The sequence below is a fragment of the Temnothorax curvispinosus genome, unplaced genomic scaffold, assembly GCF_003070985.1.
Source record: "Temnothorax curvispinosus isolate PA1 unplaced genomic scaffold, ASM307098v1 QBEX01006756.1, whole genome shotgun sequence".
NCBI classification, from domain to species: Eukaryota; Metazoa; Arthropoda; class Insecta; order Hymenoptera; family Formicidae; genus Temnothorax; species Temnothorax curvispinosus.
Genome location: NW_020216536.1, coordinates 99780 through 123727, shown reverse-complemented (window position 1 = coordinate 123727; position 23948 = coordinate 99780). Strand labels below are relative to the sequence as shown.

The window sequence follows — 23948 nt, the reverse complement described above, 5'->3', positions numbered from 1 at the left end:
TCCAGAAAATTGTCCGAATGTGATAGATTATGGAAAATTGGATCGCGCGTCAGATTGCGCGTCTCTCTCGAAGATGATCAGAATGAGGATATCGGCCACAAATAATATTTATCACTCTTTCGTGGTTGACTGTGGCAGAGGTAACTCGTCACCAATTCGTTATCGCGCTCCTCTGTCCACAAAGGAAATTTAATAAGATTCAACAGTTGGTTTCTCAACTTTTCCCATTTTCCTGTCGATGTTAGCGAGACAGCGTAAATTTTCTTCACTTCTTTCTATACGCACGACCCTAGATTACATACTTTGCGGTTATTGAAACTCACGAAGTTTTCGTTAATGTCGTCGTGAGAAGACATTAGGACGTATACATAATTTAAATCTCACACTATTTTATATATAATTCGAGAGTGATATATTACTTACGATGTAAAACAACAAAGGCTTTCCTTAAAACAAATCCACGACAACGATTAAAGTTTAGCAATTAGAAATTTAGTAACTGCCAAATTGATTTGTCACCTTTGATATGTTGCAGACAATATTTTTCAGAGTGATGGCTAAAGGAACGTGGATAATAACGACTTCTTTCTCAGCATCAGTTTAACGGACTATGAAAATGACACGCGCGGAACATACATAAACATAAACAATATAAACATAAACACAATTTCTGACATTGTTAGGCTTGTCTATCAAGAAGCGACAGTTAAGTTAAATGTCATTGAATAAATATAACAATTAATATACTAATTTATAATAAATATAATAATACACTAAATAATTCACAATGTAATATAATGATATTAAACACATATGACATTTTGTTCTGTTAACAGTAAAGAATATCGTTTTTTACTTTTGTTACTATCTAAAATGTATAAAACATATCCACCGGTATTTTGTCTTTGAATACTACTACTATATCGAGGAAGCAACTAATAACAACAACATACCGCGAGCTATCCAAATCTTCGCCGATCGCCAATTCCGTCGACATTTTTACGTTAAAAAATAATTTCATACTAATGTTTTTATCACGTGATAAGAATGAGGAGCGAAAAGGACACTTGTTAGTAGGTCAACTGGTGTGCGCGATTGCTGGGTTCGTATATACTGCTGTATTCCTTTAACGAGTTGATAGGTATAATCTCTTTATTGTCTCACACAATTCAATACCAATGTACGCGTAATTAGCATTATCGTCATAGAAATGCATGGAAAATTTCAGGTAGCGAAGTGAATGCAAGTGTGGTGCGCACATCTATAAGCTGGCTGCAAGTTTTGTTAAACATCAACATGAATTCTCCGTGTAAGAACACTGGTACCGATATCCCAAGTAGCACAGCAAGTCACAATAAAGTCAAAATGATGTCAAAATGACTGCAAAATGACGATTTTTGATCATTTTACCATCATCTTACCATCATTTTGACGTCATTTTGATTTTATTGTGACTTGCTGTGCTACTTGGGATGTTAAATTTATACTTGCTTTTCACAAAAAAAAATTCTAGTATTTAGAAAACTAGGGTAATGACGAGTGATAGATGGTAGGAAATCGGATTTTGTGTCAGATTACATGTCACTTTGTGAATGTACGGAATCGATAGCCCGCGGATTATTATATTTATCATGTTAAAGAAATTAAAAACGCTGATAAATAATGCCGACTGCCGACAAAAATAACTCGTCACCAACTTATTATCGATCCTCTATTTATATGTGAAGGAGATCTAGTGAGATTCGATAGTTCTCGACTTCTCCGAATTTTCTGGTTCTTTTAGCGAGACAGCCTGAGTTTTTTTTATTTTTTTTATGCTTGAATTGTACATATATTTTTTATTATTGAAGCTCTTTATTGAAATCTATATGAATGTATATACATCTGAGTATGTATGACATATTACTTGTAATAGCAAGGGCTTGAAACAGATCGGAGACGACGACTAATTTAGCAATTCTAATTTAGCAATTAGAGATTCAGCAACAGTCAGATTAATCTGTCACCTGTAAAATACGACGTACTGCTAATATCTTGCCAGAGTTTAAAGGAACATGGAAAATAATGATCTTTTTTCATAGTATCAAAACATAGCAAACAATATTAAGATATATAACACACGTAGAACATTCATAAAGATAATTATAAGCTCTTAACTTACGATCGAGACATCGATGTATTATAAAACAAGTGATTTATAAAACAAGAACTTTTCTGTACTTCATTAAGAGTAGCAAAAATATACAAAGTATAAATAATTAAAGTAGGATTTGAAGATCTACCAAGAAGGATTTGAAGATCTCATGAAAGAAATATCGATAGCCCGTAACATCGATAGCTCGCCGTATTTAAAAGCAAACCTCGTGTGTCGCACATGCGTGTGACGTCGACGGGATTGTGGCATTTAAAAATGGCGTAACAGATCCGGCTGAGAAAGCTGAGGTTAGGATAATAAAACGAAGTGTCTTTTTGTATATGAATTATGTCCGTACTTAGCGCGAGAATGAGGCGATTGTTTAAGACGAGCGGGTTCACCCTGCGGACTTACGCAGAATTCTGCCGCGCGATGTGGCTGAGGGGCATGAAGAGCGCCGCGAAGCAGAGCTATACGAAAACCGTGCTGCTACCGCAGACCAATTTCCCGGCGCGACTCAGCGGCAGCAAACGGGTGGAGATGGACAGTTATTTGCTAGAGGTGGATTTTTCGTCTATCTACCTTTTTTTTCCACTCCAAATTAGAACCTCTGTCCTGCGACAGAAGATCGCTAAATGTTTGCATGTCTGCAGTGGCTCCCTGTGTTTTTAAATAGAATTTTGTATCTAGCGTTGCTCGCAATTTAAATAACGTCACCGTGTAAATTCTGCAGTTATGATTTAACTGTACAAAACAATTCAAGCATAATTTTGCATTTTGCGTTAAGAATATAATTAAGCTTTTTGTAGCATAATTTTCATGCTATAATCTTTTGGCATTTTTATGACAGAAATGTGGCTTCTTGGAATTGTACAACTGGCAGAGGAAGAATCTTGAGGGGCCGGACTTTATTTTGCACGACGGACCGCCGTATGCAAACGGAGAGCCGCACATGGGTCATGTTATTAACAAGGTTTTTATTAATAAAGAATTTTAGGTGGTACATTCTTTTTTGTTACACCGATATTTAGAAATTATTTTTATTCACTTAGGTCCTTAAGGATATTACACTGAGAAGCAAGATTATAACAGGCAGAAGGGTGCATTACGTCCCAGGTTGGGATTGTCATGGCTTACCAATTGAACAGAAAGTGCTTAGTGACATAAAAGACGACAGTCCCTTAGAGATTCGCCGCAGAGGTATGTCGAAACATAAACGTCGCAAGACGTCGTATTTCCTGTTGCTTTAAAATTTGCTATATCGCAGCTAGAAGATATGCAAGCGACGCTATAGCGAAGCAACGACAAGCTTTTACGTCGTGGGGCGTTGTGGCTGACTGGAACGAATCGGGATGTTATTTCACGAATCATACCTCGTACGTGAAGAACCAGATGCAACAGTTTATAAATCTGTACGACAAGGGGCTCGTGTTCAGAGCCTTCAAGCCAGTGCACTGGTCACCGTCCTCCAGGTACAAATTAGGAATATCCGTAGATCCATTCTAAAAAGATTCCTTCAGTCTTTAAATGTTTTTTCTTTCTGATAATCGTAGAACGGCGTTAGCAGAATCAGAATTGGAATACGAGTCTCACGTGAGCAAGAGCGTTATTGTTCGCATGCGACTTGACACACATGCATTAGCCTCGAGATTAAAGAACTTTGAAAATAAACCACTTTACGCTCTTATTTGGACTACTACTCCATGGTCATTGCTGGCTAATCAAGCTATAGCTTTCTCCAGTGACATTGTATACTGCATTGTGGAAGACAATTCGAAAAATCTGTATATTCTTGCACAAGAGTGCTTACCATATATTGAGCAGAAGCTTGGTCTATTAAAATTAATTACAACTATTACGGGTAATATTTGGCTACATTCGAACACTTTATCTTCATAAATATGTAGCGACTGTGTAATAAATGAAAGATGATTTATTAACAGGGCAGGACTTAAGCGAAGCCAAATATCTTCATCCCATTACAAAACAACGTTTGCCATTCTTACCTGGACAACACGTTACAACCAGTGTCGGTACTGGATTAGTTCACACAGCACCCGCACACGGTCCCGAGGACTTTCTCATTGCAATTGAGAATAATATACCAGTGGTAAGGCATCTTTCATCGGTGACAATGTAATTTATATTCTAATCAGTCGTATTATAACGATTTTAACGGGTCAATCCGCGTCGTTGTTTTAGTTATCTTTGATAGACGAAGAAGGATGTTTCACCAAAGAAGCGGGCGACGAGTTCTCCGGCTTAGATGTCCTAAACGATGGCGCTAATAAGATCTTGCAGCATATCGGTGAAGACGTGTTGCATGCTGACACGATTACGCACAGCTATCCGTACGATTGGCGAACCAAGAAGCCCGTGATTATCCGCGCGAGTCACCAATGGTTCATAGACATAAGGTCTATCAAGGAGAAGGCGATTGTAAGTTTGCCGGGTCTTTCTGAAAACAAGCATGTTACTACGAATTCATCACTCGTGTGCTTATGTCTTTTTTACGCAAGGACAGCATCGCGAATATAAGGATATACCCGGAGCAAAATCAGGCGTCGTATTTGAACGCGTTGATCGCACAAGTTAAGCAACGACCCTATTGGTGTATTTCTCGACAACGGTCCTGGGGAACGCCGATACCAGTGTTGCACAATAAACGAACCGGTGATACGTATACGAGCAGGTGATTGCTGATTGGCAATACAATTGATTGAAGTTTTGCGATATGGGAACAGGATTGCTTACAGGATACTTTTGTATTGCAGAAAATGGGTCGAGAGACTGTGCAGACTGATGGAGCGACACGGTACCGACTACTGGTGGGAGCTATCGACCGAAAAATTAATTGGTCGCGAGCTTCGGCAAGAATTGAATGACGATATACAAGATTTGGAGAGGGGAACCGTATGTACAAAACTAATTATCTCTTTTAGGCTGCCGTCCACTTGACGCTACAAATGCTTTGGAGCGTTCTTCTCCTTCTTTCTTCATTGAAAGAAAAGAGAAGAGGAATGCTTCGAAGCATTTGTAGCGTCAAGTGGACCGCAGCCTTAATGGAATTTAGAATGTCAGTAATGCATGACTGCATGATTACATTTCTTGAAGGATATCATGGATATCTGGTTGGATAGCGGTCTCTCGTGGTCGGCCGTTTTGCCGGAACATAAAGCAGATTTGTATTTAGAAGGAATGGATCAATTTCGCGGTTGGTTTCAGTCATCATTACTAACATCCATTGCTCTTCAAGATCGTTCTCCCTACAGGTAGCTCATGCAACGTGAAATTAAATATCGGCTCTCATATATACTTATATATTCATATTGTTCTTTTCAAAGCGCGCTATTCGTGCACGGATTTGCTGTGGACGATAAAGCCTCGAAAATGTCGAAATCAGTTGGGAACGTCGTAAATCCAGAGATAATTATCAAAGGTGGAGAAAATTTGAGTAAAGATCCGGCGTATGGCATCGATACTCTAAGGTCAGTTAAAAATATTCACTGATTTGATAGCGATCGTCAAAAATAAAATATGTTGAGTTAATAAAAAAAATTTTTTTATAGATGGTGGGTGGCTAGTCACGGATGCCAACACAGTCAGGTTCCGGTCACGACCGCGTTGTTGCGCGAGAGTCATGAAACTGTACAAAAATTGCGCTTAGTCTTACGATTCCTGTTAGGCGTTTTACATTCGTACAGCGAAGGAATCACAGTCGAACCGGAATATCTCTATCTTGACAAGTATATGCTACACGCTCTGCATGAATATAATAAAAAGGTAAGGTTGTAAGCTATATTTAAGAAGTATTCACGTTATTCATGATATCGATCCTCTGTCTTACAGATTCAAAACTTGTATGACAATTATTTGTATCATCACGCGTGTAAATTGGTAACGAATTTTCTGGCGAACACCGTGTCGCCGGTATACTGTCACTTGATTAAAGACAGACTTTACTGCGACGAAGCAGCATCCCCGACGCGTCTGGCCGCGGTAGAGGTGACGCGCGCAACCCTGACCGTATTTGCAAGGTCCATTGCGCCGATCGTGCCACATTTAGCAGAAGAAGTGTGGCTGTACCATCCTGAAAACTTGGGTAAGCGACTTAACAAAAAAGCGTTTTCCACATTGTATTACCGTTCGCATATTATTTACAGCGTCAGTGCCATTGTATCATACTGAATATAAAGTATCGGAAACTTGGCATCGACCAGAAATTGCTAGACACGTAGAAACAGCTTTAAACTTGAGAAGCAAGGTGAACATATTGGCTGATCGTAACACGTGGGAATTGTCGGCCACCTTAACAGCTTCAAAGGATGACTATGAATCGCTCTCGGTTAGGAACTTTCTATAAATCATAAATTATATTAGTCTCCGAGTCGCAATAATAATGATCAAACGTGACTACTATAAATCGTATCTGCTTATTCTTGCAGATTCTCCAAAAAGATCGAGAATCCTCTACGTCAGAATTATGCGACATTTTGCAACTGTCGTCAATTACATTGATAGAATCACCCACGGAAACCGAGACGCAGGTTGAGTTACATAATATTGAAAAAATACTCTGTCAAAGGTGCAGGAGACATCCTGAATTAGATAAAAACGGTCTCTGTGGACGTTGCGTTAAGGTACTCGACGTGGCGAATGTATCATCGATATCCGTGTAAGCGTAGTGGTCGGCTATTTCTTAACTATCGCCCATTTTGCTAAATAAACAAATATAAAAGCGTATGTCTTTTTTTTTCGAAAATTAAATTACTTTTAATGAATCCCGATACCTACGACAGAGAGATTACTGATATTCTTTTACATTCAATACAACGATAATAAAAGAAGACACGACGGAATTTAATCACAGTGCTATTGTTGCTTTGTCGTTAAATCGTACATGTGATTTATATTCAAAGCATTGAGAAAATGCGTTAGATGCGGCTGGTACCCGCTGGTGGCCAACTTGTGCGCGACGTGTGCCATATATGTCCGCCACTCGCAGAACGACTGGTACATTTGCTCCAAGTTCTTGTAATTCGGATGGCTGTACCGACCCGCGCTGCCGACGGTCCAAGCTTGCGATCTCAAGCGATTGTGAAACTTCAATATGATTTTAAAAATGTTAATCAAGCAGACGCGCATCTTTTCTCCGCGCGTGTTGAGCATGCACCTGAAATCGGAACGCTGTAAGTTATATTTGTATTCGGTCTCGAGGAAAATCGATCGAATGACAAAGACTACCTTGAAAGTATCCTTTTAATGTAGCTCATGTGCGAAAGATAGATCTGATCTATTGTCCGGGAATTCTGCAGATCTTTCTCGAACTCATTCCAACTCGAGTTCAGGACGCTACACGTCAAATAATTGTGAAGAGCATTCGTGAATTGTGTCATCGAGTGCCTGTATAACTGTAACTGCATCCAAAAACGAACAAACTCAGTAAGAACAATTTCTTAACGTTATCTCCACAATATCCACGATAAACGGTCTACCTTGTGATACTGCTCTGAATTAACTGCGTTACGCTGCACCTTCATTATATTAAAGTCTTCCTGTAGTACCCACGACATTCTGCCAATCATGATTAAAAACTTGAACACCTTACTGTATTGCAGCATCATAGTGTCATCCAAGATAATATTCAACGGCCATGATATTTTGTAGTTGAGGCAAAGGCATTCCAAGACATTCGGATCTGAAATCTGCGAGAAACACTATTATTAATATCGGAGCAAGTATCATCATAACAGTTTTAAACAAATGATTGCGCTTACGTATAACTGACACGGTTTGTCGACGGCGGAAAGGCTCAAAAGTTCCGAATTGGCGTAATTATTGCTGAGCGAATTCATCAGCGCTTTTTCTAAGAGATTCGTGAGGGTGGCGGAATTGAAGAGCTCGATCGGCGCGGATATCGCATAAAGCCGCGAATAAAGCGAGTCCGTCAGACTCTTCGCGAATTCGCCGTTCAACAGAAAGAAATAACTGCGTAGACTGTGCAAGTGCGAAAGCATGTTGTGTTCGTTCACCAGGTATTTAATAATCGCGTTGTTAACCAGCCGGCTTTGTATCTGCAGGGGAATGATGATGGATTTTTCCAAATACACTTTGAGAGATGTATGATCGATCATCTCGACATCCGCTATGGTCAGAGATGAGGGTGCGACCGACGATTTCGCGTCGAAACCACCGCCGAATAGATTCGGCAGCTTGAAATTAGTGCTCATCGGAGATTCGAAGCACGTTTCTTCCGTGATCGATTTTGTCATGTCGTCGGATAAAGACGAGACTTCCTGGCCGGCGTTTAAAGCGAATATATCGTCGCTATTCGGTATCTGCGACAAAGGAGTATGCATCGATGCCGTGGTGAAATTGTCGGTCGTACACGACATCGGTGTGTCTATATTATTCTGCTGCTGCGTATTATTCAATATCGGCTCGTGGGCTTCATTATTTGCATTATTCTTACTTGAACACTCTTCGTCATTCGTAGGCACGTTCGCCGTTTCTTTCGGCAATTCGATATTGGTTGTCGAAAGAACATTATTGTTCGCGTTTTCCTTCGTATTATCCGAACTTGATTCGCTACTGATATCAATTGATACCTGATTATTGCCGTTTGTATTTGCGCGATCAATAATTCCTTGATTGTCCGTGAGTATCGTACTGAGCTCATTGTTATTCGGAGTAGTCATACCGTACTCTTGCATCAAGACTTTAAGTTTGTTGGTTTGCGCAGTCGTCATATTATCTATCCTCCCGATAGCTAAAGACTTAGGCCTCTTAATAGCACCAATGATTCTCTCCGTCATCTCGTCGGTTTCTAAGATATCGTTTAAACGAGTATTGAGCGCACTCGTTTTTTTATCATCACCGTTCATTATAGTATGGATACTTTTCATTGCTTCGTCACGCAGAAAATCCTGTAAGTTACTCCTTTCGTTATTCTTCTTGTAGATCTTGTATTTTAATGGTAGAGATTCTTGCGGTAGATGTTCTGCGTTCTGCGTATCCGCTGTCACGAGGGAATCGTTATTTGTAATTTCTTCACTTGTAATTTCCTTGTCCGATACACCATCTTTATCGAGCTCACGATCTTCGACGGGCGAGACAGGCGGGACATCCGTGTCGACGCATTCGGCGGCCGATAGATTTTCTTTAGAATTGCTCTGATCGGAAACGTCTGTCGCAGCTACATCCAACGGTCCGTTTTCCGCAAAGTTGCTATTTTCATCTTGGCTGGACACCTCGGACGTGGTATTTTCATTTTGTTCGTCGACGACCGTATTTTCATTGGAACTTAGTGTGGCGGGATTTTCCGATATTTCTCTATCGAGTCTCTTTACAGATTTCAAATATTCCACTCGTCTTTCGAAATGACTCATTCTCGCCTTTCGCCAGATGGATCGTGCACGCTTGCTCTCTATATCGGCAGTTAACGTGTCATAGTAGTTTATAAGATTTTCCCTGAAACAAGCAACAATTAATGCCATAAATATTTGAAACTAAAACCAGCGATCATTTTCCAGTGACTTTTATTTAAGATATTAAATCTCACCGCTCGGCCCGTTGTTGCTCCCGTATTTCTTCCTGCTCTCGATTAATCTGTTCGAGCAACAATTTATCAGCTAGCATTTCGTTCACCTTTTCCCTTTCTTTACTCAAGGCGCTCGCTTCCGCCTGTTGCTTCAATTCTTGCAGCAACTCCCGTTTACTTTGCGCGGCCTTCATTGAAAGTTCCTTGCGTTGCTCTAAAGGAAACAATTATCACGGTAGTTAAATACGTACATTCTTTAATTTAGAACGCGATAAAAACTGAAGATGTAAGAATATTACTGTCCAGCCTCGACAACGTTTCCTGTTGCGCACGTATGACGAGCTCAGCCGTTTCCCTCTCGGCTTTCTTCTCGTCCTGAATCGCGGACAAAAGTGATACGATTGGTCCCAATGCCGCCTCGCCTTTACGCTCGTATTCCTGACACCTCAACAACTGCTCTCGCAGCATGGATACACTCAAGCAGACCCTCACTTCCGGTTGAGCATTGAGAGACGCGTTGCACACGGGATTCTAAAATGCAAACATCGAGAGATCTTTTTATTGATTGAAATCGATGAAAATTAACAAGCCTCGGGGTCATAAAAAATTACCTTTGGACTGCAAATTTTTAAGAGTCGCAACGTTTTCCCGCATTGCAGTATCGACTCCGACAATTCGGATAAGAACCCGGGTACCGATTCGGTATCGATCGCGAAACTCTCCGTCCAAAATTTACGTCCTCTCTTTCGCAGATAATGAGACCGTGCTTGAATCATAAATTCTCCGTAAACGTCATCGCACGTTCCCTCGAACAACCAATTTTGCAACAACCTACAAGAATAATTGGTAAATATTCGTCCGATTTAATATTCTTTTTGTGAAGAATAAAAAAAAAAGATGTGACGTTTTCTCACCGAAAGTAGACTTCGCAGCACGACTTTAATATGGAGTAAAGCACCAACGCGACCTTAGGATTGGTGACTTTGGCCACTTCTTTGTAAATGTGCGTCAAAATCCCACTACCGCCGCCCAAGGTGCACTGCGTATTCGCGTTACAACCGCATAGCTTTGCGACTTCCACAATTAAATGCGCCAACGGACGAATCTGTTTAAACAGGCTCAACAATCCATGAAATTCGCATCGGTTGAGAATCCTCTGCAACGCCGAGCGATAGTAAAGGAGTAGCTCTTTAACGCTGGCGCACATTGCCTGCAATTGTATCATATGTAATTTAAAAAGATGAACAGACACACGTCGTAGCGCGAAAAAATTGTATTACGCACCTTGAATATGAGACCATCTTGCTGCAATTTACCCGTTTGCGGATCGGGCACGACAAGGCGTGACAAGGACCTGAAACTGTTGCCCCAACAAACCGCCTCTTGGCAAGTAATCCCCAGCGCCTCGGAGCTTATTCCGTGCACAGTGATGTTCTCCTCCAATTTAAATCCCGTCTGAAACAGGACTTATCATGACTTACAGGCATATAAAACGCGCGGTTGCGCTAGCGTGATTCATCAAATTCCACGTACCACGGTATCGTATCTAAAGGTATCCGAATCTATACCGAATAACAACAATTTGACGTCCGACAAAAATTTCTCGGACGAAACCTCCCGCATCAGGGATACGGAACGCATTGCCTATAACACAAAGGGAACAATTTTTGCATGATATATTTGCACAAGCATCGTCGTCTTTACCTTCTTTGGCAGCAGTGATAAAATACTTGTTTGTCTTATCCTCGCCAGGTGCAGCGCGGTCTCGGGCAGATCTGTGACAAATAGCGACTGCTTGGAAAGCTCCGGCGCTCCGAGGGATTCCCACGTTCGTAACTTGGAAATACGATCATCGGAAAATAATACCTCTTTCCATATTAAATCGGGAATACTTCCGATGCTTTTTGATTCGTTCGTAAAACTACGATCGGAATTGTCCGACGGCACAGCACAGAAACGATTTTGATTATCTACAGGCTTTATCCATTCGCAAGGTAAAGTCATGTTTGACATAAATCTTTGAGTAGACAAATATATCTTATTTGTTTGTTCAACCTGGTAAAAAAGATACAATTCACATATAATCGTAAAAAAAAAAACACATGTATCGAAAAATGCAAGATATATCCTACCATAATATGTGCTAAGAAGGGAGTAACCATGCTACCATGTTTTGTAGAATTCTCAGTACAGCTCGATATGCAGGGAGTCATTTGTATAGCATTATTATACCTAAAATAATATATCGAAAAATCCTTGAAAAATATATGTTACGTATATATAGAAAATAAGAAACGCTAAGACCATGTGATCGTACCTAATTGTTTGGATCCCTAGGATGGATTTTGATACACACTGATCTTCGAAAGATACTCTGCTAACAAAATTGGTTGCCGTATCCTGCCTGGTACAGGTTCTGCGTATGCCCAGCATCGCCTCAAACTTCTCTGGCAGGATAAAGGATTCCATGGGATATGTTTGAAACATTGGTACGCCATTTGTAGATATAACATCCTCAGGTAAGAAGGGATTGGTTTTTCCATAGTGAAATACGTCCTAAGCAAAATTCGATTCACGTTAGCTTTGGTATAAATCCTGAAAACCGATTACCTGACCAAATTAGAGCAAAATAGATACCAATGCAGCCCCCGTGTCGGTCTGAAAGTTCTTAAGCTCGATCAGCAGCCGTAAGGTGGAAATTACAGCGTCGGTGTTACCCTCCTGAGTATACAACTTGCTTATCAAACCTTCTAACTCTTTCGCCTCCGACGCACGTCTCAGGGACAGCCTGAGCACGAAGGCATGCTTCAGTATCTCCACCAGGGGATCAATCTCAGAATCTGCTGCGTTCTCTGCAATTGTGTTCGACAAAGCGCTATCATTTAAATACCTACATTGTTTTGTCTTTTCATTTAAACTTGTGCCATCGACCTGAGGCACATAAGTACCTTGATCATACGTCTTGTTACTCTTGTTTAACAATATCTCGTAAGCCTTCGAGCGAAAGCTCCTCACTATTTTGACGTCGCTCGTGGGTGGCACGTAGGCGCTCCCATTCTCGGGGCGATTCCTCCGCAACGTGTGCCTGACCAACTCCGTCACAAGCTCGTAGATACTGGCGTTGCCCCGTTCTGGATCCATGATCGAAGTACTCCGTCAGGCGATTGTTGATTAACCGTTGCGACGAGTCGCGGGAGACGGCGATTATTTTCATAGTGCCATAGTCAGCCATAACAACGCGACTCGCGCGGAGTAGAGAAGACATCTGGCGGCGAGCGTGAAACGGCTCGTAAAAAAAAAAAAAAGGGAGAGAAAGGGAGAGAGTAAAGATGTAATCAGTAATCAGTTAATTACTGGCGAGATATACGGGTCGAACAAAAAAAGTTGAGAACCGAAATCTCGATCGAGCGAGACACTCCAATCCCTCGGGGCAATCAAATTCAAAAACTGATTTAGGAAAAGACGAAGCACGTGGAGATACAAAAAAAAAACAATAAATAAACAAACACGACGGAATGACGACTTGTAATTAGTATTAATTTTATTGCGTTATTATACATATGCACACATACATGCACATCGTGACATCGAGAGGTGTGTGTATATATATGTGTATGTCGCGCACGTGTGCTTGTTACGCATATATCGATTGTTCGCGACACACGTGTACACGTGCGCGCGCGCACCATGCCGCGTGTACACGTATCTCGCACACGTATGCACGTATATGTATAATAATAGTTGACATACGTCGCTCGCGATACGTATGTATCAACACTGTACAGCGTGTAAATCCGTCTACCGGTAATCGTCCGAAAGCCACCCCCTTTTGTTGTGCCTCGTGTACACGTCCGACTAATAGAAAAATAAACGCTTCAGATAAGAACCGCCTTCGTACGCCTCGCTCTCGCGAAAGGTGCGAAAAATAAATTTCGTTTTTCCTTCCCTTTCTTTTTTTTTCCTTGCCTCTTTATTGCACCATGCTCCTCTCTTTCCGATCTCCGTTATATAACAACTACGCTCAATCCTGCTCGCCCCTCCTTGCCGCCCCGCCGTTAAGTCTAACGCTACTTATGTGTCGTTTTTCCTGTTTTTTTTTTTTTGTGTTTATTTTTATCTTGTCTAACGCCGATGTTCTAGGGGGATCGGCGAGTTTACGATTAACTACGATTGCACGAGAAAAAGTAAACCGATCGCTGGAGAAATCAGTAATCGAGTTTGGCATCATTATCGTCGACCGCAGCTACATCCCCTCCGACATCGCTCCGCGACTATCTCACTTAAATTTTCAATCCAATCTTCCTTCTCCATTTTATATATGTATATATAATATGTATATTATTTATATAATATATTATTATATACATATATCTTGTCTTTTTCTTTTAATTCCTTCAGAAACAATTTCTTCCAATATTAAAAACGAAAAGACTATTATAGATGATCGATTTAGGTGAACCGTCCTGTTGCGACAATCGCCCATTCGAAAGGCCGCGAGAACTTTGGAAAATTGAAAAAATCCTCGACGCGGAAGATATCTCTCTCCCTCTCATTCGCCCGACTTGTGAACGCGCACGTGAGGGAAATAGCGTTTATAAAATAAGTGTTCCTGTGTTCAGCCGCGCGATCAGCTAGAATTAGGTTCCACTACACCATAAAATCGCGTCCCTACTTTTACACAATGTAAAATATTATAAGGCTCTATTTTTGTTTTCTCTGGCTCTGGTAACAATCTCTAACAGAGACCATCGCGTCAACGCTACAGAAGCTCGTCATGATTCGTCCGCCCGTTTCTTTATCGGTCTTCTCGTTGTCGCACTGATAGCATTTCGTGTCTTATCTTGCCCTCAGATAAAACGATTGAGCGTCTTAAAGAGCGCTAATTGTAATAATAATAATCTATTTTTTTTTCTCGCTCTTCTTATCACTTTGCCTATCGTTAATCTGCAGTCTAGTCGCGATGACGACGCCAAGCCGGTGCAAGCAATAATACGAAAAACAGAAATCGCGCGAGTGAAATGGATGTCGGTCAGCGGATTCAGCTATATGGATAAATCGCTATGGATAAAACACTTTTTTTCTCGCTCCATTCGGTTGGATTACACTGAATAACACTCTCGTTTCTTCCTCTCCTCTCTTGTCTATTTTATATATCGGCTAAACGCTGAATGGCACACGTTACCGCATCACATTATTGCAATTTGATGTGTCAGCGCAACAGCTGATGTTACTATTTTGGATGACCTTCGATCAAATAAGCTCCATATACATATATACTATATCTTCTGCCGAAGTTAACAAGTCATAAAGAGAAAGCATTTAATAAAGTATATATATCTTATGTACATTGACTGTTGTTGAGGAAATCATGTCGAGAACATGAAGCCTAGGACAGGAAAAGTGTCTTCTGCGCTCGTCGTTCTTTCTCTCAGTGGTTGATTTTCTTTTACGGACTCGTACACACAACAGTTTTCTCGTAATTCTCGCGAGAACATAGAACTGACGCTCGATCTCGATTATGTGCAGTCTAAAGCGGGTTATGCGGTTAAAATAAAATGAAGTTTGCAGTGTGTGTGTTCGACGACAGGCAAATAATGTAAATGTAATGTTCTACGTAACAGGATGCTAGATATATCAGTTCAATGATCATCCATTTCGTGGATACGTTGACGTTTCGATTGCGATGGCTGGTGTTCAGGAGGCTCGGGGCTCTCGACGATCGCGAGCGGGGCCGGTGAACCTGGCGAGCTGTCCGATTCTTCATGAGTGCGTTTGCTAATCCCCCCAATGCCAGCATCGGGGCTGATAAAATTTCCACTGTTGCGAAACAAAAAATACACACGAAATTGTAAATGAAGTACGTCGATAAAGCCGCGGGTATCGGTGCAAATTGAATAATTCGTAACGTAACGCCTTTCTAACGCAAATCGTACCTGTAATTATATGTTGTTTGTACAATAACAGGAGCTGGACTGTATTGGCCAGCTGGAGATAAAGAATGGTCCTCTACAGCGTTCCCAGGCACCAAATATTTTTCTGTTCCAAGAAACGAACCGTAAGGTATCTTAGCGATAGAAAAAAAAAAAGAAATCTTTTAGATTAAACGACGGAAAGAAATTCACCTTCTCTTCCTGTGGCATCGCCACTGACACCATTTGTTACCACTGTTTGCACCAGGCGTCCCTTGTGAGTTGTCTGAGACGATGTATACGGATGTCCAGGAGAGCCAGGCGCCGATTGACTCGTCGCGAGTTGCCCAGCCGGAGAGGATACCGAGCTGTCCGGATAAGATTCGGGTCCTGGGGAAGCCTCTCTGCTTAGACACTCGGGCGTGATTAATCCACTAATTCCTACGTGGGACGGCGAAGCCGGGGCACTTCTGCTGAAAACAGGTGATAATATATTAAACGATTTATCGATCGATACAGACAATTCACAATACGGGACTTTTTTTCAACATTACCTTGATGATAACGTCCCGAAGGGCGCGCGGAAACAAGGTACACCACGTTGCCGTCTTCGTCTGAATGCCTGCTCGATAAGTTTGGTTTCCGATTGGGGATCTATCTTCCAGAACGACCCTTTCCCCGGTTCTTCCTGACTTCTGGGTACTTTGATGAAATATCGATTCAACGACAAATTGTGCCGTATAGAATTTTGCCAGCCCTTATCCGCGGTTCTGTAGTAGGGATAATGCTTGGTGATGTACGAATAGATCCCTGACAAGGTGAGCTGTTTATCGGGCGCCGAAGCGATCGCCTGGACGATCAATTGCGCGTAGGAATACGGCGGTTTCGAGTCGTCCTTCGGTGGACTGTATCGCGGCGCTGTGCCGTTCGGTCCTGAACTGTTACCACCTCGATAACGCGCGTCGGCACCGGGCTCCGGGCTTATCTGCCTGCTAGAGCTCTGCCCGCCGTCGTGCCTCTCCAAGTTGTGCCTATCCAAGGCGGAGCTCTGCGAATCGTTCGCCACGGCAGCGGCGGCGTACACCGCGGCCATCTGTAAGTCCGCCGAGATGTTTCTCCTGCCCTGGCCGGCACGCGGACTCGCTGGACACGAATTAGCGGCGCTTATCGTGCCCGTGGGCGACGGGAACGGGCTGCTATATCCGGCGTCCGGGATGTTTATTCGCAGGGGAGGCAGCGGTGCCCGCTGCTTCGGCGGCGACGGCACGCGAATGTTACTTTGTTCCTGCTCGTCGACAAGCGACTGGAACATCAGCTTTATCGTTGTACTTGGAAATCTGAATGTACATCTGCAACACCATCAAAAAGCCAATCGTCGTCACAAAAAATATCTCGAATAAGTATTGTCATTAATTTATATATCAACTCAATTGTAACTACATTAATACGAAATTGTGAAACAAGTTTTCCTGCCTGAAAAAGCACGCATAATTTGTATCTTACTGTAGCGCTGCAAATTATTATTTATATTTATGGCGTGCTCATTAGTATCAGAATCCAGAATCTCTATTCATGCTTTTGTAAAGACTAATTATTTGCGTTACAGAAACAATCGTCACGCTCGTCGCCCGTCCATTTTTACATAATCATCAGGGTCATGGCTACCTGTGCAGTTACTAGGGTCTGTCCCTTTCTCACTCCAATGACGAGCAAGGAAAATTCCAAAGCAAAAGACAGCTAGCGATCCTAGGCCATAACAACGCGACGTCGAGTCGCGTCGCGTCGAGGCCAAAATACCGGCCACCCGGCGAAAACAATAATAAATAAATAAACGCTTCGCGGGACTCACGTCTTTGGCAGTTGAAAGACCGGGGCGCCCTTGCGCTGGAACACCCCGTCGACGAACACGCCGTTCTTGCCGTTGCAGACCATGAAGAAGAACGGGTGCTCGTAGAAGATCTCGAGGTGCCGGCGCGAGATGAAGCTGGAGTGGCCCATGTTGACGTCGACCTCACCCTTGCTGCTGTTGCGGCCGATCGTGATGCGCCGTTGCCTAACCATGTACTCGAACTCGCGAGCCTCGAGCCGCGCGATCGGCGCCCCGCTCGACTCCGGGTTCCACTGCATCTTCGACGGGCTCGCCGGCGCCGACTTGAGTGCCAGGAGGGCCCACGCGTCGCTCTCCTGGGTACGAGAGTACGTAGACATAGCACCGAGAGCGAATGAGCCGTCGTGTAGCCGAGAGAGCAGGCACGGGAAAGGAAAGGAAAGGTGAGGAGAGGAGAGGAAGACAGTCGGGCGGAGAGAGAAAGAGAGAGAGAAGAAACGCGCGTGCGGAGGGGGCACCCAGGGGGACGGAGACGGCGCGCGCGCGAGAGAAAGAGAGAAGGAACGAAAAACGGAGATATAGACGGTCGCTGGATCGACGGACAGAGATGGAGATAAATTCACGGACGTTCGCGCGATTCAGATACGCTAGATAAATAGATAACGCGACGGCGGACGGCGAACGGACGCGAGATAGACCGGCGAAGGTGGAGAAGCACGGGCGTCTCGGGGATACGAGTATAGATGACGAAAATTAGACGCGAGACGGAGACGGAGCGGCGGGTGTGCGTGCGCGCCGTGACGGCCGGGAGCGGGCAGGGGAGTCAGGGGGGCGGCAGAGGGTGGCACGCGGGAGGAGGGAGATGAAGAAAAACGAGAGGGCAAGAAAATCGGAGCGCCCGGGAGACGAGGGAGAGACTTCGGCGGCGAGACGAGAGTCGGAACTCGGGCACGCGCGTGTAACGAACGCGGGGGAGGGGGGAGAGAGAAAAAGAGAGAGAGAAACGCGGGGGGACACGTATGACGAGACACGACACGACACGGCACTGGCGACGCGATGCGTATACGAACGCGCGTGTACCCGCGCGAAATAATGGCCGGCTCGGCTCTCGTCTCGAAACGCTCCTTTCTCCGCGCGCCGAGTGCGTTCGTTCGTTCGTTATTCGTGCGTGCGGGGCACGATGCCGCGTTCTCTCTCTCTTTCTCCTTCTTTCTCTTTCGCTCATGCGCGCTCGCGCATTCGTCGCGAGCGGCGTAGTCAAACGCCTTCTAAGTTCGCTCCTGTCTCCGCGGTCGTGGTCGCCGAGCCGCCTCGTTACCGCGCTCTCACCTCGCCTCCTCGTGTCGGCGATCCTGTCCTCCTTGTGCCGCCTCGGCACTGCGAAAACTGACGGCGGACGACGCCGGCAGCGATTGGCAATTGGCACACGATGACGATGACAGGCGGCCCTTGAGCGCGCGCTCGCTCCCGGCGAACACGATCGCACGATGACGATTGTGCACACACGCGCGCGCTAATATTTTCTTCTCTTCCTCTTGTTTACCGACAATCCGAAACGTGGACGGTGCCACCACGTGACGCGGCAATCGCGCGAATCGGCCGGCCGCCCGGTTCGAACGCGGCCACGAGCGCGCCGGAACGCTGAGGGAAGGGAGGGACCCCCGCGGTCTACGTCACTGGTCGCGGTTGCCTCTCAGCCTCCTCCTCGACGAGCGCGTTCTCGAAACCTCTCGAGGGAGAATTCTCGGAAACGCGAACGCGATTCGCGATGATCAAATACAGATGACGAGATCGATTCGTAAAATGACTGTGGAGCACCCGATTCAATCCCAGCAAACACCAACGTTGTATCAATATTACAATTTCTTATTGAATGAATAAACTTTTACAACAATGAAACTTGTGCAATATATATTACGTGACATTTATATTGTTGAATAGGAAATTATAATATTGATGTAAACGTCACTGCTAGTTGGCGTTTGCTAGAATTGAATCGGATCCTAGTATGAGATTCAAAATAAAAAAATCCATTTTGCAGGATCTGTTAAAAAAAACCTTCAAAACGTTAAAGGAGGATCAAAAGTTTCACCACGTCCTCGTCGTTGATCCCGCAGTAAAAACTAAAGCGTAATCCTGAAAAAAATATCAAAATTATCAAACCATACAATTTTGCCTAAACACTCCCATTATCAGTATCCACTACTTGTCTTCCCCATTCTCTCGAAACAGAAAAAAAATTTTCCCCGGGAGAAGCTATACTTCCTTAAGTCAACGTTCCCCAGTTCTGTTATCGTCGATCACGCCGAGGGGGGTGGGGAGAGGGAGGTACAAGTGATAACTTCAATCTTCGATCCACTTCGATCGAAGCCGCGCGGCGCGTTATCCAACTTCAACAGAGACAACAGAAACGCGGCTGCCAATTGTTTCATTCGATTACGAGGCTCCCAGCCAATCCGACCGCCTCCTCCTCGCGTCATCCGCCGCGTAATCACGCGAATGGAAACGCGCCCGAGGCTCGGCCCTCGGCCGGCGGGGCGCCGATATCACGAACGCACCCGACCTTCGCGGATCTCTCGCGCGACTCGCGACGTCGCGACAGCGCGCAGTCTCGATGCGCGGTGTCACGCGAGGGGGTCTCTATCCGGCGCGGTGCGGGGAAGGATTAGCGCGACGACAACAGCGGGGAAAGCGCGTCGAGGTCGAGGTAGAAACGAGAGAACGAGCCGCGCGACACACCGTTCCCTTTGTTATGATACGCGTCCGCGGTGTCGGGGTCCGTGTCCCGGTCGCGTAGAGACGGTGGCCGCGAACGCGAACGGACAGGCAGGCGATCTCGATCGACGCGGCCGAGAGGATCCATGAGAGAGTCGACGCGACGTGCCAGCGATAGCGCACCGCGGTACGATGCGATAGCTTTCACCGGCGGGGTGCCCGACGAGGAGGTCGCCGTCGTGGTGGCGGACGAGGCGGTGTCCGCGCGCCGCGAACACGGGGGGAAGCGTGACAGCGGCAGGGCGTGCGTGCTCGCCCCGTCGGTCGCCCGCAGTATGCTCAGGGTCTGCGACAGTAGGATATTATGGCTGCGGGTGAGGCCAGCACGGCGAGGCCTCGTCAAGAGAAGCAGTACGACTACCTGCTCAAGTTCCTGCTGGTGGGCGACAGCGACGTCGGCAAGCAAGAGATCTTGAGCGGCCTCGAGGACGGCGCCGCGGAGTCGCCGTTCTGCAGCGGCAGCGGCAGCGGTGAGGACTTTTCGGAATGTTCATCAAACATCTCCTCGATCACGTGTAACGAGACATTATAAGTTGTATTATTTGTAATCGAGCAACTATATGGCTCTCCATATGATTCTCTTTTCTTTGAAATAATTCTTTTTTTTTCCCCCTGTTTACTTGAGGTTTAAAGCTGACTGTTTGTTACCTCTTCAGCTTACAAGACTACCACTATCCTGCTAGATGGGAAACGAGTGAAGCTACAATTGTGGGACACGTCAGGCCAGGGTAGATTCTGCACCATCATACGGTCTTACTCCAGGGGTGCGCAAGGTATACTCCTGGTGTACGACATCACCAATAAGTGGTCCTTCGACGGCATCGACAGGTGGCTGAAAGAAGTTGAGGAGGTCAGGGTCGATCTAAGATTTTATCCAATTATTGATCCGTCTTATCCGTCTAATCTCAATGTGTAACTTTGCAGCACGCTCCGGGCGTGCCGAAGGTCTTGGTCGGCAATCGCCTGCACTTGGCTTTCAAGAGACAAGTGGGCGAACGAGATGCCGAGGCTTACGCGGCCAAGAATCGAATGGCGTTCTTCGAGGTCTCGCCTCTCTGCGATTTCAATATCCGCGAGAGCTTCTCGGAACTCTCTCGGATGGCGCTACACAGGAACGGCATGGAGAGATTGTGGCGATCCAATAAAGGTATCGATCTATCGGAAATTCTTTAAAACCTGTTCTTCTTAGCTCAACTACTCGCACGCTCCATCTTTTCTTTCTTTCTTTTTTTTTGCACGTTGGAGAGAAAAAGAGAAAAGATGACCCGTACAAGAAGTTCAGCTAAAAGGAACAGACCTCTAGATACTCTAAATTGAAGATCAGAACGATGAAAAATGTAATTCGCTTTGCAGTGCTCAGCCTGCAGGAACTGGCGTGCCGCGCGATAGTGGCCCGAACGACGGTTTATGGGATCGACCAGCTGCCGCTGCCCAAGTCGATCAAGTCGCATCTCAAGTCGTACGCGATGACGACCACGTCCCAACTGGCCCAATTGCGTTATGGCAACCGCTCGTTGAGCTCCAGCAAGAGCCTCGGGTCGCATCACCGGAAGCTACGCTTCGTCGGGGTGGGCCACAACAACGGCGGACTGTCGACGCCCGGCAGCTCGCCCGGCAGCATCGCCGACTCCCGCACAAGTTGCGTCGGTCGCAATTCCTGCACGGTGTCTTGAGAGCGACGGCGAACAGAGAAGTTCAGGGTAGCGATTTACTTACAGAAGCGTTGCGCAGCAATCAGCGTTCTTCCTTCCCCTCCCCGTTCTGTCGAGGATGCAAACGCGTTTACGGTGTTGTTTCCACGATTCATAGTGATTACCGTTTAGACCGTTACGAGATGGTATAAATAATATGAAATTCCGATTTGCCACTTGCCAACGTTGACGGATATACTTGTTTATATATCACGAGATACATATTCGCATATATTTTCACGTTTGCACGTACAATTCCACGATTAAAGGGAGACGAGCTGTCGCGTACCCGTGCCATCCGTTGTACGAGATTTAAAAAGGAAAGCGGCGCAATGTCGCGTAAGCCAGGGAAAGTGCTTGAACATTACAGAGTGTTATCATCGATTGTAAAGCTCGCGTGGATTTTTCCATCGCGAGAAGGGAACGCGTCAGGATTTACGGAGGTTTATAAGGTATATCGCCACATGATATATATCGACCGACATTACATTACGCGACTCGAGTGTGCCCATACTTTTAAAGCCCTTGTAAGCCGCTTCGTTTCTTTTGGCCGTTGTTGGAAAAGCATCCCTCTTCCCACAAACGTATCTCTCTGTGCGGAATGTTCTTTCTTCGTGCGTAAGCTTACGAGAGCAGCGAGTAATGAACTGAAAAGTACAAGTTCGCTAAGTCTACGGTGGTTGTGGTGTAGACTAATGATGATATAGCGTAAGTGTAGAAAGTTTAGAGCAGCTAACTCGAGATATATATTAGCGACATATATGTATGTATATATATACATATATGCATATATACATATATATATTTTCAATTGCTTGCGACGCGAAAGCCGTTTTATCGGAAACTACCGGTTACCGAGCGCGAAAGAGCTATATATTTTTTAAGGAGACGGTTTTATAAAGAGCAATAAAATTGACTCTTTCTACGGCACGAGTTTTTACATTTCATTACGTTGATCGATCGAGATCGCATGATGATCTCCTCGATGTTTTCTCTTTCTCTACCCCGTACGAATCACGCAAGACGATATCGATCTTTATTCCCCTTCGTATTTAACGAAATCTGGAAAATCTCCCCCGAATAAACGCTATTTAAGAGTATCGTCTTATTTCACGTTACCTAAATGTATGTTACTAAATCCACAGTGTACAGTGTAAGATTGCAGGAGATGCGTTTGTGTGTAATATAGATAGAATAGATAGAAACACACTCGATCTCTAACGATATGTCTGTAACAAATCACTCGATGCCAGGAAAGCACATGAGATGTATATTTACATTACGTTAGACTTAACTAAATTATATTCTGTGTATATAAAGAAAGAACTATATTATATTATAATATTGTTTTATATGAATATAACACGATGTGCTTACTTGTCTGTGAGATGTACTAAGTAAACTTAACTTCACATTAACGCATTATGCAGTGCATGTAATCGGTAAAGACTTCAAGACGGACTTCCTACTTCGAATACCAAATTTTCTTTAATAAATAGTCCACACGTTAATTATATATACATATTTTGTTACAAGATAATAACATCTTTCACATGCGAAGGAGTATCCACTTAAAGGGGGCCACGTGTTAAGGGAAGAATGGAAAATGCCGTCCCGTTTGCCAAAATGCTTCTCATTTAATAGCGAAACGCTAATTTCGATGGATGACGGAGGATAGAGAGCCTGTTTTTCACACACTTGCTGTACATAATAAACACATTCTAATTTTTTTTTTTTAACTACTGTTTTAGTTACAACTAATTAATCGGTTTAATCGAGTTCCTCACTGGATTCAATCGCTGGAATTGGCAAAATTTTCTCCCTGGCAACTTTGTAATACTACTTTCTTGTTAATTTGAGCACTGTAACTTTCATCGATGTATTCCATCTACACAGTGGTTCTATTTGTATAATAGCGATTCCAATTTATATTCAATTATAATTATGTGTTCCAGTTTAAAGCACATGCGGTTGTATAGTGAAAATAAATCGAATATTTATGAACCTATGGACGTCTTGTAAAACAAACCTTCCTTTTGTCAACTGTGCGGTAAATGCGCCGATTATCGTA

At 44.2% G+C, this 23948-nt stretch overlaps 4 protein-coding genes across 10 annotated transcripts; 2 read left to right on the top strand and 2 right to left on the bottom strand.

Moving 5' to 3' along the window:
- The first annotated feature begins 1228 nt into the window (after positions 1-1228).
- Positions 1229-6831, top strand: LOC112456360 (isoleucine--tRNA ligase, mitochondrial). Of its 3 annotated transcripts, none has more exons than XM_025018844.1 (16): positions 1229-1309; positions 2497-2695; positions 2985-3107; positions 3187-3334; positions 3402-3606; positions 3688-3995; positions 4078-4244; positions 4337-4573; positions 4654-4826; positions 4909-5047; positions 5249-5406; positions 5479-5622; positions 5704-5917; positions 5984-6236; positions 6298-6479; positions 6580-6831. In XM_025018844.1, the coding sequence occupies exons 2-16, from the start codon at positions 2504-2506 to the stop codon at positions 6811-6813; spliced, it is 2877 nt and encodes a 958-aa protein (XP_024874612.1). In that variant the 5' UTR covers positions 1229-1309; positions 2497-2503; the 3' UTR covers positions 6814-6831. The 3 variants fall into 3 exon arrangements, with proteins under 3 accessions (XP_024874612.1, XP_024874611.1, XP_024874613.1); XM_025018845.1 differs by lacking the exon at positions 1229-1309 and adding an exon at positions 2434-2442; XM_025018843.1 differs by lacking the exon at positions 1229-1309 and having other exon boundaries at positions 2387-2695.
- Positions 6832-6973: 142 nt separating this feature from the next.
- LOC112456359 (gamma-tubulin complex component 6) lies at positions 6974-12953 on the bottom strand. The gene is made up of 15 exons (XM_025018842.1): positions 12623-12953; positions 12312-12526; positions 11992-12230; positions 11807-11906; positions 11379-11729; positions 11208-11318; positions 10959-11129; positions 10589-10884; positions 10286-10505; positions 9974-10205; positions 9696-9888; positions 7912-9604; positions 7630-7839; positions 7379-7551; positions 6974-7307 (listed from the first exon to the last, which is right to left on the bottom strand). Exons 1-15 carry the CDS (start codon positions 12813-12815, stop codon positions 7007-7009), a joined length of 4698 nt encoding a protein of 1565 aa, XP_024874610.1. The 5' UTR covers positions 12816-12953; the 3' UTR covers positions 6974-7006.
- Positions 12954-13190: 237 nt separating this feature from the next.
- On the bottom strand, positions 13191-18975 carry LOC112456363 (forkhead box protein K1). Of its 3 annotated transcripts, XM_025018853.1 has the most exons (6): positions 18741-18975; positions 17433-17767; positions 16138-16932; positions 15797-16053; positions 15608-15710; positions 13191-15491 (listed from the first exon to the last, which is right to left on the bottom strand). In XM_025018853.1, exons 2-6 carry the CDS (start codon positions 17708-17710, stop codon positions 15314-15316), a joined length of 1611 nt encoding a protein of 536 aa, XP_024874621.1. In that variant the 5' UTR covers positions 17711-17767; positions 18741-18975; the 3' UTR covers positions 13191-15313. The 3 variants fall into 3 exon arrangements, with proteins under 3 accessions (XP_024874621.1, XP_024874620.1, XP_024874619.1); XM_025018852.1 differs by lacking the exon at positions 18741-18975 and having other exon boundaries at positions 15608-15738; positions 15837-16053; positions 17433-18692; XM_025018851.1 differs by lacking the exon at positions 18741-18975 and having other exon boundaries at positions 17433-18686.
- Positions 18976-19991: 1016 nt separating this feature from the next.
- On the top strand, positions 19992-23239 carry LOC112456367 (ras-related protein Rab-40C). Of its 3 annotated transcripts, none has more exons than XM_025018858.1 (4): positions 19992-20701; positions 20843-21036; positions 21111-21333; positions 21540-23239. In XM_025018858.1, exons 1-4 carry the CDS (start codon positions 20491-20493, stop codon positions 21857-21859), a joined length of 948 nt encoding a protein of 315 aa, XP_024874626.1. In that variant the 5' UTR covers positions 19992-20490; the 3' UTR covers positions 21860-23239. The 3 variants fall into 3 exon arrangements, with proteins under 3 accessions (XP_024874626.1, XP_024874627.1, XP_024874628.1); XM_025018859.1 differs by having other exon boundaries at positions 19993-20656; positions 21540-21859; XM_025018860.1 differs by having other exon boundaries at positions 20491-20650; positions 21540-21859.
- Positions 23240-23948: the final 709 nt, after the last annotated feature.

Bases quoted from the DNA above. Each gene is read 5' to 3' on its own strand.
- LOC112456360 (XM_025018843.1), top strand. From the start codon at position 2,483: ATGTCCGTACTTAGCGCGAGAATGAGGCGATTGTTTAAGACGAGCGGG. The intron at 5,407-5,478 runs GTAGCTCATGCA...TTCTTTTCAAAG, and splicing joins CAAGATCGTTCTCCCTACAG to CGCGCTATTCGTGCACGGAT. The intron at 6,480-6,579 runs GTTAGGAACTTT...TTATTCTTGCAG, and splicing joins ATGACTATGAATCGCTCTCG to ATTCTCCAAAAAGATCGAGA.
- LOC112456359 (XM_025018842.1), bottom strand. From the start codon at position 12,815: ATGGATCCAGAACGGGGCAACGCCAGTATCTACGAGCTTGTGACGGAG. The intron at 11,319-11,378 runs GTAAAGACGACG...TTTGTGTTATAG, and splicing joins TATCACTGCTGCCAAAGAAG to GCAATGCGTTCCGTATCCCT. The intron at 9,605-9,695 runs GTGAGATTTAAT...TGCTTGTTTCAG, and splicing joins GAGCAACAACGGGCCGAGCG to GGAAAATCTTATAAACTACT.
- LOC112456363 (XM_025018851.1), bottom strand. From the start codon at position 17,791: ATGTCTACGTACTCTCGTACCCAGGAGAGCGACGCGTGGGCCCTCCTG. The intron at 16,054-16,137 runs GTAATGTTGAAA...TGTTTTCAGCAG, and splicing joins TTCGGGACGTTATCATCAAG to AAGTGCCCCGGCTTCGCCGT. The intron at 15,711-15,796 runs GTGAATTTCTTT...TTCTTGGAACAG, and splicing joins CGATGCCACAGGAAGAGAAG to AAAAATATTTGGTGCCTGGG.
- LOC112456367 (XM_025018858.1), top strand. From the start codon at position 20,491: ATGGCTGCGGGTGAGGCCAGCACGGCGAGGCCTCGTCAAGAGAAGCAG. The intron at 20,702-20,842 runs GTAACGAGACAT...TTACCTCTTCAG, and splicing joins AAACATCTCCTCGATCACGT to CTTACAAGACTACCACTATC. The intron at 21,037-21,110 runs GTCAGGGTCGAT...GTAACTTTGCAG, and splicing joins GGCTGAAAGAAGTTGAGGAG to CACGCTCCGGGCGTGCCGAA.